At 39.1% G+C, this 13,765-nt stretch overlaps 1 protein-coding gene across 1 annotated transcript in view; it reads right to left on the bottom strand.

The window, feature by feature from the left end:
- TRPC3 (transient receptor potential cation channel subfamily C member 3) overlaps positions 1-13,765 on the bottom strand; it is a 43,980-nt gene that overhangs the window by 21,609 nt on the left and 8,606 nt on the right. The window contains 2 exon segments of the mRNA XM_048508742.1: positions 4,325-4,510; positions 12,613-13,384. Of these exon segments, the coding sequence (XP_048364699.1) occupies positions 4,325-4,510; positions 12,613-13,384 (958 nt within the window).

Genomic DNA, 13,765 nt, shown 5'->3' with positions numbered 1-13,765 from the left:
CGAATCACTTCTAAGGAATCTGAGGAATCTCAGAAACCTACCTAACAAATATGAACAAAAGGAACGGCAGCATTTTAAACTGTCCATATTTTTCCATCTGTGCTTTTACAGATAGGAATTGTTCAATGGAAGAGCTTAGCAGAGAAGGCAAGAATTGCAAGCTGCCTTCTAACAGCTGTTCAAAAGATACATTAAGCATGTTGTAAAGATGATTTTACTAGTCTATAACCTACATTTTCTCTACAATTCCCAGTTCACCAAATCTGTTATTTTTAACACAATAGCATCTTTGAAAGAGCACCACTAGCATCAACCATTGTAACAAAAAAGTTACAATCTTCCATCTTCCATTCTTCCAGAGATGGCAACTTAAATTGTCTTCAAGTCACCACATATTTCACTGCTAATTTCTGCTGAATTTTCTCTCACATAAAGACACCTTAACTAGTAGTTTTTATCATTCACAATGCTCTGTGTGTTTACTGTGAGGCTTAGGCAACTTCCATTGAACTCAGAATATATACAGGGAGCAGTTACATTGAGCAAGACCAAATTGGGTTTTACATTGCCACTTCTAAGAGACCTCGACATTTTATAAATTGGTAACAAAGAACCAAATTTTCCCACCAAAGCATTCAATTTTACTTGCAAATCAAAAATTCAAGTAAAAATGAAGATGGAAAGATGAAATAAACAAATTAGGACTTTCAAGCATTTAGAAGGATGAAGCAGAGCATTAAAATCATTTTCAAATTTAAGACTGAAACCTATATACATATTCACTACAAAGGCAGCAATATCTAAACAAACTAGTAAACTGAAATAATAATGCTTTCCATTCAGAGTGCCTCATGTTGAGTATGTGGTCACTATTTGGAGATTTTAAACTGAGTTCACTGGTGAACTCAGACTCTAGAGGTAAGAACAGTAGATAACAAGAACAAAACAATAACATTGTTGGGTCAGTTTAGTGCTTCATTTTCAACAGCAACGTGTTTGTTAGACAAAAAAAGGGTTCAGACATTTTTGCAAAATGAAAAGCACCTTTTTATCTTTCCAAGTCATCTCGAAGAGTTTCTGGATACTGCAGTCTTTGGGTTACACAGTACACTATCATTCTATGTCTGAGAACAAAACTACTTACTAAGGAAATATCAGGGGGTACAAAAGCCTCTGCTTTCCCATACCTGCTTTCCTCGTAGTCACACTGCAGCTATTGGGAACTGTGTTTTTAAAGATCACAGGGACTTACTTTGGCCTGAAGAAAAAGGGCTCCCAAATTACTCCCCTGTGCCATTTTCCTGAGCTGAAAGACCAGGGGTGGGGGCAGTGGTGGGATTCAAATAATTGAACAACCGGTTCCGGTGGTGGGATTCAAATAATTGAACAACTGTTTGTTTAAAAGCACAATTTTAACAACCGTTTCTGCCGAAGTGGTGCGAACCTGCTAAATCCCACCACTGGGTGGGGGAGATATTTTTTTTATTTTGCAGCTGCACTAGCCATATTCTACTTGTTTAAAAAGTGTAGATTAGTCCTCAGCTGCTACACTTTCAGGATGATCATGATGTCCAACAAAAAGGCAGGTGTCTTTTCTCTAGGAACTACTACACTTGGTCCCATAAGTAAGTTTCCCCATCACCCATATAAACAGATAAAAGGACCAGAGGAAGATCAAGCTTGTAGAATGTGTGAATTCCAGAAGTCAGATGTATTCCCCAGATGTAAAGCTGGTTTGAAAATAAGCAACATTCAAGTGCACCATTAGAGTAATATAAGATCTCTTTTAACAGATCACATCATAATATGCATTAACCTATAATCTTATAGCAATATAAGATCTCTTTTAACATATAACATAATATGTATTAATATAATATGCATAAAATACAAATTCCAAACAGGTAGGTATATATTAATGGGGAAACAGTATTCAAAAATACAGTGACGCCATTAGATCTTATAATAGAATGATCAGGATTGATTTATGTATAGCAGTGTAATTCGGTAAATTGGTTTAACAGATGGTGCTCTATAGCAAAATGTGATTTGTAACAAAAGCTGTGAAAGAGCTTGCTGACACTGAGAATATGAACATGACCATTCTGATGTAAGTAAATATAGCTGTTCCTGTATTTCCTGAATTCATCTACCATTAGCATGTTTTATAAACCATCTGAATAAAAGTCCCATGAAGACCGAGGCGTATCTAGGCAAACTGGAGCCTGGGGTCAAAACCTGAGTTTGGCGCCCTGCCCCGCCCCGGTATGTGCCACCACCCTCCCCCACCACGACCAAACAATTTTTTTGCACCAGCTCAGAAAACACCTCCCACCAGCAGCAAAACATACATGGCTCTCTCCCCACCAACTCTCTTTCCTAATTTTGTCCTCACACCAACCCTATGAGGTAGGTTGTTAGCCTGAGAAACAGCTCCAAGCCAGCGCAAGTGGGTATTAAGCATGTAAATCTCTCACAAATCACCCCCAGCAAAACAAATGTCAGCATCATCTCTCACAAAACACCTCCAGTGGAATCCACCCCCAAACAGCATCGCTTTCAATGGTGTTTAAACTAGGGAGCCCAGATTCTTCTTTAAAATCTACCTTAAAGGGAGAATCTGGGGTCCCCAGTTAAAACAACATTGAAAGTGATACTGTTTTGTGGTGAATTCTCCCCCACCCTGAAACAGCATCACTTTCAATGTTAAAACTGCGGATTTCAGATTCTCCCTTTAAATCCATACCAAAGGGAGTGGATTTAAAAGGAGAATCTGGACGCTCAAAAGTTTAGCCCCCATCTTCTATTAGCTCCCATTGGAAACAATGGGGGATGGAGCACCCCTTTTGGGAGTCCATAACTTTGAACCCCATGAACCAAACCTCACCAAACCTGGGTGGTATTATCAGAAGAGTATCCCAAAAATCCCTGAAATTTTGGTGCTGCTAGCCTAAAAACAGTGCCCCCTGCAGGCCAAAAACTGAAAAAACTCTTTAAAAAACCAAAAATCACACAAACGGCCCTGAATTTTTGCGCCCCCCCCCACGTGACCAAATGGGGGCGCCCAGGGACATTTGACTCCCTATGTACCCATGGCAGATACACCCCTGCATGAAGATCTTCTAGAATGCAAGTTTTATAGCTCTTGTACCTAAAGAAAATCTAACCTTGATATGAGAAGGTTATAATTTTTGTCAATGGGATCTACTGAAAATATACCTTATACTCACAACATGGTAAATACTTAGACACAGAGACTTGAGCCAGGCATGTTTTAAGGGAGAAGATAGGTCTCATATTATTAATTAACCATAGCATTTCTACCTGTGCATGATCCAGAATTTCTGTTCTGCAAAGGGCAGTCTACTGTAGTAATTGGCCATAACAGAATGGAAGGTCTCCACAGATGAACACTATTTTGGAAGTACTCTAAGGCACTAAACAGTGCAGTCTCCAGTGTACAAGGCAATGACTAGCATAGATGTCATCTTGATTTATGTGGAAGTCATCTTGATTTATGTGGAAGACTTATCCTCATGGCTTTGCTTTCTTCCACAGAAATCAAGATACAAAAGTGCTTCTCTGTGGCTGAATTCATGCCCATTGTTTTATGGATAGGTAAAGTGTTAGTGCAGTCAGGAGCAGTGTAATCATATAATATCATTTTGGTTTGCAGGAGAATCGTTGCCTGATCATCTTACTAGCTTTATCAGATCAAAGAATCATAGAGTTGGAAGCGATCACAAGGGTCATCAAGTCCAATCTCCCGCCATGCAAAAATAAACAATCAAAGGACTCCTGACAGATGGCTATCCAGCCTCATGATGAAGTGAGAGTAAGGCATAGATAATAACTTATTTTGACCTCATGTGCTATTATAGATACACATACACAAGTGGATATTTGCAAAGGAACAATATCCTGCCTGAATAGGCCAGGCTACCCTGATCTCATCAGATCTCAGAATCCAAGCAGGGACAGTCCTGGTTAGTATTTGGATGGGAAACAATTAATGAAGTTTGGGGTTGCTATGCAGGCAGGCAATGGCAAACCATTTCTGCTCATCTCTTGCCTTGAAAAGCCTATGGGATGCCCATAAATTGGCTGTGGCTTGATAGAACTTTCCAGTATCAAAGACACAATACTTTCATTTTAAAAGGCCAGTTTCCCAGCTGTCTTAAATGGATAATAATGTACTATTCTAGCAGAGAACTGGACCAATAAATATTTTTCTAAACAGCTTATCATTGTAAGGTCATCTAAACATGTACTTTTAAATGCAATTAATGAAATATCATACAATCTGAAAAGGGCAACTAGTTACCTTTTTCACTTCATATTTAATTGCCAGTTTGACACGACTCAGGGAAGCTCTGTGCCTTTGTGTTTCAAGCGGCTCAGCCTCCAAATCACCATTTAGAATGGATTCCACCTCTTCAGAGTCTCGACAGAGATCAAGGACGCCAACCACAAAGTCCTTGCACTGCATAGACAACTTGCGATAGTCATTCTAAAAAGCAAAGACATACAGTTAATGGCCCCTGATTCATATCAAACGGATTTATTTTGCAGAAAAATGCAGTTCAGGTAGATAACTAGCAATTTAGTAATGCAATAACTTACATTTATTAAGGATCTGTAAATTCCCTGAAAGCATTATTTTGGCTGGATCATTTCTACTGAAATGATCCTAATAATGCATAAAACACAGCATAATACAACATCCCAGTTAAAATACTGAAATAACATTGACCTAAACTGGGGTCAAAAACTCCAGAATTATTGAATTTGTTTTGTTGTGCCACATACTATCTCTGTGTTTGTTACCTGGAGAGAAAAAATGGTTCAGTAAGAGTGAGAAAAGAAAAGAAAAATTATCATAATAGTCCTTGCTCCCTCCATCACCATGTTTATCTTATTTCCTGTTTATCATTCATTTGCATTTTCCCAGATTTTGAAGTGATTCTAAGGCGGTGCTTCTGTTGGCAAATGTCCATGTATATAACATGTGAAATACCACCTTGGGCGCTTGCCAGGCAGGACTGAAATCCTTGTCCTGTTAGGCAGAATACCCAGGGTTCCCAGAATACCCAGGATCCCAACAATACCCAGGGTGGTTAAAAATGACTGTAAAAAATGAACTTTTAAAAAAACTGTGTTTGCCTAACATTGGTAAAACTGTGAGAAACTAGTCAAATGCTCTACCAAAAGTATGTGGACCTCAGCTATGTAAACAACAAACATGAATTCAAGAACAGGATTCTCTGGGTAGACTGAACGGTTTATCTATGAAGTAGAGCACCAGTTGAATACTTCCATTTTCTCCTGTTGTAGCCAGGACACTCCCCAATGGAACGTTTTAAAAAAAAAACAGTACTCCTCTGAGCGAATAATACAATTCCACTTACCATTCCCAACAGGCTGCACATGAGGTAATGTTTTTAACTGACTGGAGTAAAAAAGGGAATACCTGTCGGTCTAACAGATTGAGTTTGTAATGCAAGTGAGCCTGGCCCAGGGGATGGTATTACACAACTGGGCAGCAGGATTCCTAGGTAGAGACTTCTGCGGGAAGAGGGAAAGCTGAAAACAGAAGGGCACATAAATGTAGGTTGGCTGTTTGGTGGGAAGGAGAGAAGGAATCAGTAAAAAGTTTGGGGCTTTTAGAAAAGAAGAAATAGTGGGGGGGGGGAGGTGGAAGGAGGCCTCCTACAATTCCTAATGGATTCTTTCTTGTATAGTTCTAATTCCACTTCCTAGATGGAAAGTCACCCAGGAACCTGCCATAGATAACAACAACAACAAACCTCTAGAATATCAGCACTGATCTAAGGAGATGCTTTACACTAATTCTAAGGCCCGCGTCTGTCACTACATTTTGCTGCTTGAGTGTCTTATTTACACTACAGGATAACTACGCTGAGCAAAATGATTCATTCAATGAAGAAAATATAATGGCTGGAAGGTGAGTCCACCAATGACCTCTCACAGTTGATCCAAAGTGCTGGCTCTCTAGAGCAAGTACAACTTTTTACAAGCCATCCACAGTAGTAAGGAGACAAACAGAATCTTTAGAACACGTGAAAAGCCAAGCAGGTATAATCTGTACAGCTTTGCCTACTTTCTAGCATAGCATGCCATTTTACGTACAGCAGCCCAACCCTCTATTCGCACCAAAGCACCTAAAGTAGCTCCATACGATCATTCTGCCTAAGTCCATTATTAAGGTACAATAATGATGTTTGAAAGTCAAGCATACACAACCACAGAATGTATATTTCTTGGTATGTTCAACAATAAAACACAATATCAACTCTCAACCAACCAATTATAGAAAGCTCTTTGATAGGAGGAATGGAAATTGAAAGGTCTGTAAAGGGACTAACACATTTCAAACTTATTTTGCAAGTAACATGATTATGAGGAGCTGCAGCCTCTCAAGAGAGGTATTCTTTCCAAAAGGCCTGTTGAAACTAGAGCTGTTTTGTTTCACTGTTTAATGACAATGCATTTTTTCCCTGTTGCTAGCATGCATCTGTAACAATGCATCTTGAATACTGTTCTCCTTGGCCTGTTGCTCTTCCTAAACCTCTCCTATTGAGTTGCATCTATACTAACTCAAAAATTTAGCAGGTCCATAGCTAACAAAAAGCCACCCATACCTTAGACATTGTAAGGGAAAGTATGGTTCAATGATTACTACTGGAGCAGCACGCGTGCATTCTAGCAAGAACAAAAGAACACAGAAAGACAATATGGTGTTCTATCCGCCACAGAGACGTCTGCTTTTGATTTTTTTCAGCAAAGGCTTCAACTCCTGCTGGGAGATTTATTAGTGCTTTAGAAATTGCAATACTAATAGATCCCCTCTTTACGCAAGGTGCAGTGCTAAAAAGGGTTTCTTCAAACAACCGCATTGATACAAGCCATGAGACATTCATGTTCCATTGATACTGCCTCTTAATCACCCAGAGTTTTCTCTGCATTGCTCTTTTCCATTGAATTGTACTAAGCTTTTTATATATAAAAAGCCCTATTATTTCCAGCTATATTTTCTTGACAAGAGATAACCGATTAAAAGCGACTACTGTTCCATTAAAGTATTAGAAGATTTAAATTTTTAACAGCAGCAATAGCTTTAATAGAATTAGCATTTCCTCATCTTTGCTAGCAGTACAGACTGGAGTTCTGAAATTCATTAGGTCCAGACTTACATAGTTTTGAAGGCAACAACTAGTTATGCTTCCTTTGCCGCAGACATCAAGAAGTGGTTTTGTGATTCATATATTTTCTGGAACAGAAAATCCCACTTCAACCACTTGGGTTTTAGTCAGGAAAGCTATCAAACAAGCCATCTCCATTCTCCTCCTGCTTCTCCACTGAAACTAATTCCAGTTCTCTGATTTGGCAGGACCTACCAGTTCCCAGCAACTTAGAGGGCAGTCCTAAGCAGATCTACGCATAATACTACTGAAGACTACTCAATACTCTTTCAAAAGTTGTCTCAGGATTGCACTGGTAGGCAGATAGATCTTCCTTGGGAGGGGAACCCCCAGCAGACCCCAGCTCATGACATGCCCAGAAGGATTCAGTACCCTCTAACAGAGACTCTGAAGCAACCGTAATGTATGACTCCTCAACACTGGACTCCTTCCAGCCTAAGCTTCTCTTCTGTCAGTAGACAGTAGACTCGCTATCTTCCCCTTGATCTTAAAAAGAATGATGTTAGTGAACCTTAATAGGCAGTACACTTGGAAGGGAGAAAGCTCAAAAGACAGAATGGGACCTTCAGCTCCAAAATGTGTTCCTAAAATAGAGAATCTAAACAATATATTTCCACAATCAGGCCTTCCAGTCTTGTACCAGGAAGGTTGAAGTTGCCTGGCCTATCATAAAAACTATTAGTTACAGACTGGATGCTGCTGGTACATCTATGCTGTTTATCTTTTTTCTGTAAGTTTCTCAGACAATTATTCACCCTCTGCCCAATCGAGGACTAGAATTTGCCTCAGTCTCTCTTTCCAGCTGAAGTTCATCTGATTCACTTGTAGGTCTGTGCTCCCTTTAGTTGATATGTCAGCAGGAATGGTACATGACCCAAACTAATGGCACTATCTCAGATGATAACCAAAGGCAAACTGCATCCCTTCACTACCATGTTTTACATGAAGTATAAGCCACTAGACTCCACCGATCCATGCCCTGTGTCAATTTCACATTTAGTCTGAGTAAACAATGTACATCACTGCGTGCCTTAGGTAACCCCACATCACCAGTCCCATTTCTAGGACTTAAAGGCACTATTAGTGCTACCTTAAGTAGAATTATACCCTTCTACGTCCATTGAAGTCAGGGGTCTTAGAAGGGTATAACTTTCCTTAGGATGGCACTGGCAATCTGCCAACAATACATATTCCAAGCATACTGTCCTAGAAAGGTCAGAAACCTTCCAATAAGAGTCTCCCCCAAAACCTGTAAGAATACATATTGCATAGCAGGATTGATGGGTCTGCTGTAAATCAATACAGCATCACAGAAGGCTCTCCCAAAGGAACAATCTAATAATAAAAGCTAAAGTTTTATGAAGAGGCTCTTAATGACACTGTTGAAGTTTCTTGTTCATAATTAATTAAACTAATTTATAACATTGAGCTGTGACAGGATATTGGTATCATACTCCAGGATGGAATGAGTAAGGTCCTCATTTGTATAGCTATTTTATTTTCTGCCACAAAGTTGTTGGGTTTTTTTGCAGTTGCTTCCTGACAGACACCCTGAAGACTTTCCAGAAAATGAGTTGGCCTGTGATTTGAACATAAAATGGATCAGATTTATGACATTTCTACCAGTCATATGAATCTATTTCCTTTAAAAGGCTGTACCAAAAAGAACCAAAATATATTTCTATGAACCTATCATAAAATTCAGAAGCATTTTTCATTGGAACAGACATTCAGGAATGGGATTTGATGATAAAGCACAGTGTCAGTATACCATAGGAATGCAAAGCATCACCTTCTGCCTGGGAATTTAACCCAGCCAGTTTTTTTCACTCAAGTCTGGTCAACTCCCTTCCTTGTTTTGTCCGCATTGCTACATGGCTTTTGCTCCCGCAAGTCCCATGATTCCCAATATAAGTCTTTTTCGTGGTCAGTGAGGAACCTTCCTCCCTTTCTTACCAGCAGAATTGCTAGTTAAGTCCAATCTCTGACCTAGGCTCATTCCGCACCTGCAGAATAATGCACTTTCAAACTGCTTTCAGTGCTCTTTGAAGCTGTGCAGAATAGCAAGATCCACTTGCAAACAGTTGTGAAAGTGGTTTGAAAATGCATTATTTTGCGTGTGCAGAAGGGGCCCTTGATTTCCAGACGATGTTAATTGATAGAGAACAGAAACTCTCATAGTAGACTAGACTAGAATAAAAGAATACATTATTATGAGTGGGATGATAGCTGTTGGCACTGAAGAAGATTTGTGTGATAAACAGCTGAATCTCAGAAAGATATTGCCATGAGCCTGACTGCTGACACCTCCTTGGAGAAGGAGATGGGGAAAGCCAGCCACAGTTGGACATGGGACAAGGAAAAGACTTGGCAAAGGGAGAGTCTAAAGCAAATATGTCTCACTCTCAGTCCTGCAGCTTGGGACCTGAAGTAGAAGCAGCAGCCCCACAGCTGCTAGATCCTCACCCCTGAGGTTGCCTGGGCACTTGCCAGAAAAGGCAGGTTTGGAGAGAGGTGTAGGACTAGGGCAGTAGAACACAGCTGACAACTCAGCCCTTCTCAATAGCTTCCAGTGAGATTGAGTCACCACGGGATCAAGGCTGATGACCACGTAGGTTGCTCAGACATTGATGAGTCACGCCTGTCCCTAGATGACTCTGCAAGTTGATGAATTGTATTTGTTCCCGAAAGACTCAGCAGGGTTTTCCTGATAAAAGCAGCAGCAAGGAAAGAGTGAACCAGTGAGGGAGTAACTTGTCCATGTCTTTTGTATGTGTCCCATTGGATCATTTCTTGTTCCAGATTTCAGTGTATTTGGCTTTTTGGAGCTGGGTTGTGCTCTCCATATTTGCCCTTCTAGTTTTGATGGTTAGACTTCTGAATACCTGGGCTCTGACGCCTGGACTGTATTTTGACTGTTTGTTGTCTCTTGCCTCAGGTGCCAGCCTGAACCTGGGCAGATATTTAGTACGTGGAGCTTTTTCCTCCCTATTGTATTGGGATGGGGAAAGATACAACAGAAGGATTTTGTGCCTAACAAAAGGATAATGGTTGCAGATCTCTATCCTTTCACAAATATACCAATTACTTAAGATTTCTTCTGTTAAAGATAGCATATTTCTAATTCTACTGTTGACAAAGTATTTGTGTTTTAAATCAACAGCACAGTTTCCAGAAAGGTTGTCCTATTAATGTAAAGTGCATCCATTAGAAAAAAAATAATCTGTATTTATCAGTATGTGTTTTATTTTCTTCAGTCTCTCAAAGGTATTTTCCCACACCAATATATTTTTCTATAACATTTAGTTATCTTATTTTGTTATTATGAGTTTGGATCCAGTGAATTTAGAATACATTTACAAACATTATTTATTATGTGAAGTTTTCTAGGTAAACTTAGGATTAAAAAAAGTAGAGTTTTTAATGGTGTATCAGAACAGACAGCTTGTGATGGATAATTCTATAGACTTTCATTAAATAATATTTCAGTAAATATTCTTAGTGCCAAACAAAACTAACATCAGTTGTAAGTGAAGTCATGGCTTTCTTTGGACTACATCTCTTCCTAGCAATTATTGCCACAATTGTTTGTTCTGTTAATAGTGCATGTTCAGTTATGCTTGGCAAATTACATTATGTTTCTGTCAATCAGGAAATGAATGCAATATTACAAGGAAAGAAACCAAAGCCTGGCCTTGAAGAATACTATACCTCTAAAAATGGAATGCTGGTTTTCCTAATATATTCCTAACTCTAATAAATCTAGTCAGGATTATGAAATGGAGTGACTAGTGAAGAATGGAATAACCACATGGAATAACCAGTGGAGAAGAAAGGTAATTCCCACAGCAGAGCACAACAAAACAGCAAGAAATCCCCATAATGCTGTGTATGAAAATGTATGAAGAGAAATCACTGTCTAGAAGGACAAATTACATCAAAAGGGTTAGGCGCATTATTTCCTGTGTATGAATAATGAAGCAATTAAGTAGCAGTTGATAAAGAAACAAACTATAGCCCAATGTATACAAAATGTTGAACTGGTAATATTATTTAAATGTTCGTCTTAACTGAACTTGATAATGGAAGTGACATGTAAGTATTTATTTATATATGCCTCACTTTTTCCCCAATGGGAGTCCCAAACAGCTTACAACATCCTTCTCCCTACCTCCATTTTCCTGCAATAGCCCTCATAACAGTGAGGTAAGTTAGGCTGAGAAAGGGTGACTGTCCCAAAACAATTCAGCCAGCATCTACGACAAAATGGGGACTTGAACTTGGGTCTTCTAAATACCTGTAAACTGTACATTATATATGACTCTTGTAATGATCCCTTGTTGTTGCATTAAAAGACTCAAAACCACATACCATCATCACCATCCTGCATTCCACATACACATGCATTTGTCTCCTTTCACAGCTCTCCAATGTGTTCATTATACATTCAATCTTAGAGAAAGCTGTAACGATTAATATTTGCTTCTTTACAATAATTTAGGGAAAAGGTTAATTAAAGAACCAGAATTCAACAGTGACCTGAAAGGACCCCATTAAAACATTTGTTATAGCTATGTAACAGAGACATTTTTATAACTCTGTTTTGTTTTCAACATATGCTGTCTAACACAGTTTCTTTCAAATAAATGGATTTGCCCCAGAACAGGACAGTTCTATGTAATAGTATTGTATGAGCAACTTATAAGATATTGATTAGCATAAAAGACCGCACTGAGTAATATTTATCAATCTAACAGTGCAATCTCAAACAGAATTGCACCTTTTTGAATGCAGTAAGGTAAATAGGCTTAGAATAATTAACTCTGTTTAAGAGTACACTGTTAATAACAAATACTGGTAATCTGCAAAAAGAAATCTGCAACATTCTCATGGATATACATGAAAAAAAAGAATGAAAGGTGTCATTTAATTGTAACATGAGTCTTGGAACAGTAGTGATTTCTGGGAGATGAATGAGCAGTGTGTGTCGTAACAGGGAAATGACAAATGCATATAGCTTTCATAACTTGTAAACAACCTCATTCAAAAGATGTGGAAAAAACCAAGAATATTCATTTAGTATCCAGGGACAAAAAAACCTATGACTTTTTTGGTTGTTGAGACTACATTATTTCAAGTGACTGAACTTTCATAAAAAGAATGATTTTCTGTTAAAGTGAACAAATTTGTTTTGCTTTATTCTATGCAGAGAAATATGTTTTTCAAACACATTGCAAAACTTAATAGTATATATTTTTAAAAGATACAGGTGTCAAAGAACTATAAGAACAATATCGGGAATAGGTAAAATGCTAGAAACTAATTTCAGATAGCTGATGCCATAAATTCAACACAACAGGCACAGGTAGCATCAAAGAAAATGTCTTACCTTGAATTCTTTCTCAATATTGGCAAGTTTAGCAAGTTCATTGCTGAGTTCTAAAGCAGTAAGAACTGGATCTTCACTAGATAGAGACAGATAAGCAGGACTTGCCAGTCCCTTGTATGCATTTATCCTTGACCTGGAATGGCTAAAAGAATCATGCTTTTGTTTCTCAGTACAGTCATTACATTTGCAGAAATAATCATGGGGTCTTTCGATTCTTGCTCCTTTCATTAACAACATGTGCACCACCTCATACTTCTGACAATGGGCAGCCAAAATTATGGGGGTGATGTCTGGGGAGAAGCGGGTGCCATCTTCATCATAAGAATAAAAGTCATCGTCTTGGAGTTCCTGCTCACAGGGGCTCAGAGTCAGCCGCTTGCTTGCTGCAAACCCGGGATGATTCAAAATTGCTTCCACTATCCGGACATACCCTTTGCTGATTGCAAGCAGCAAGGCATCTCCAATCCGTGCCAGATTTTCCTTCTTTAACAGAAGTTCTGTCACTTCCAAATGTTCATTTCCCACAGCGAGCTGCAAGGCATTTTGGCCCATATAGTCAACACAGTTGACATTTAACGTCTTTGACTCTTCCAGCATTTTGCGCACCACAGGGATGTTCCCGTACTCTGCTGCATCCAGAAAGCGCTCTTCCTCAGCAGTGAGGCTCGTACCCCTCTCATTGAACATAAAGGCTGGACCTCTAATGGCTTGCCGTCTTCCTTTCTCCCTCATCACAGTCATGCGCCTCAATGAAGGACTTCCATCAATGGTCCTAATCAACACAAACAATTATTATGGGATAGTTTACAGAAGACATTTCTTTATCAATGTGAATTACAGACTCTTGCGGTACAGTACATATGTAGAGTCATTCACAAATCTATCTGCCTATGCCAGCTTCCCATCTTTTTGGTCCATGCGAACAGGGATGTATTAACTGAGGGGCAGAGATAATTTGATGGACACAAAGTGTTCAAGTCCTGTTCTGCCAAGCACTCACTTCCTTTTCTTCTTTTTAAACCTGTGCCAAATTGTTATTATCAAAGGTTTTCATCCTACAGGACCACCCCATCATGATTCACTTGCAACAGAATCCAGACTCTAGTCATAGCCGTATCTCCATGAAGCCTGCAAGACAGATGTTCCACCGGGG

This window comes from Sphaerodactylus townsendi, linkage group LG10, assembly GCF_021028975.2.
Source record: "Sphaerodactylus townsendi isolate TG3544 linkage group LG10, MPM_Stown_v2.3, whole genome shotgun sequence".
In the NCBI taxonomy this organism is placed as follows: domain Eukaryota; kingdom Metazoa; phylum Chordata; class Lepidosauria; order Squamata; family Sphaerodactylidae; genus Sphaerodactylus; species Sphaerodactylus townsendi.
This window is presented reverse-complemented; position numbering and strand designations above follow the sequence as displayed.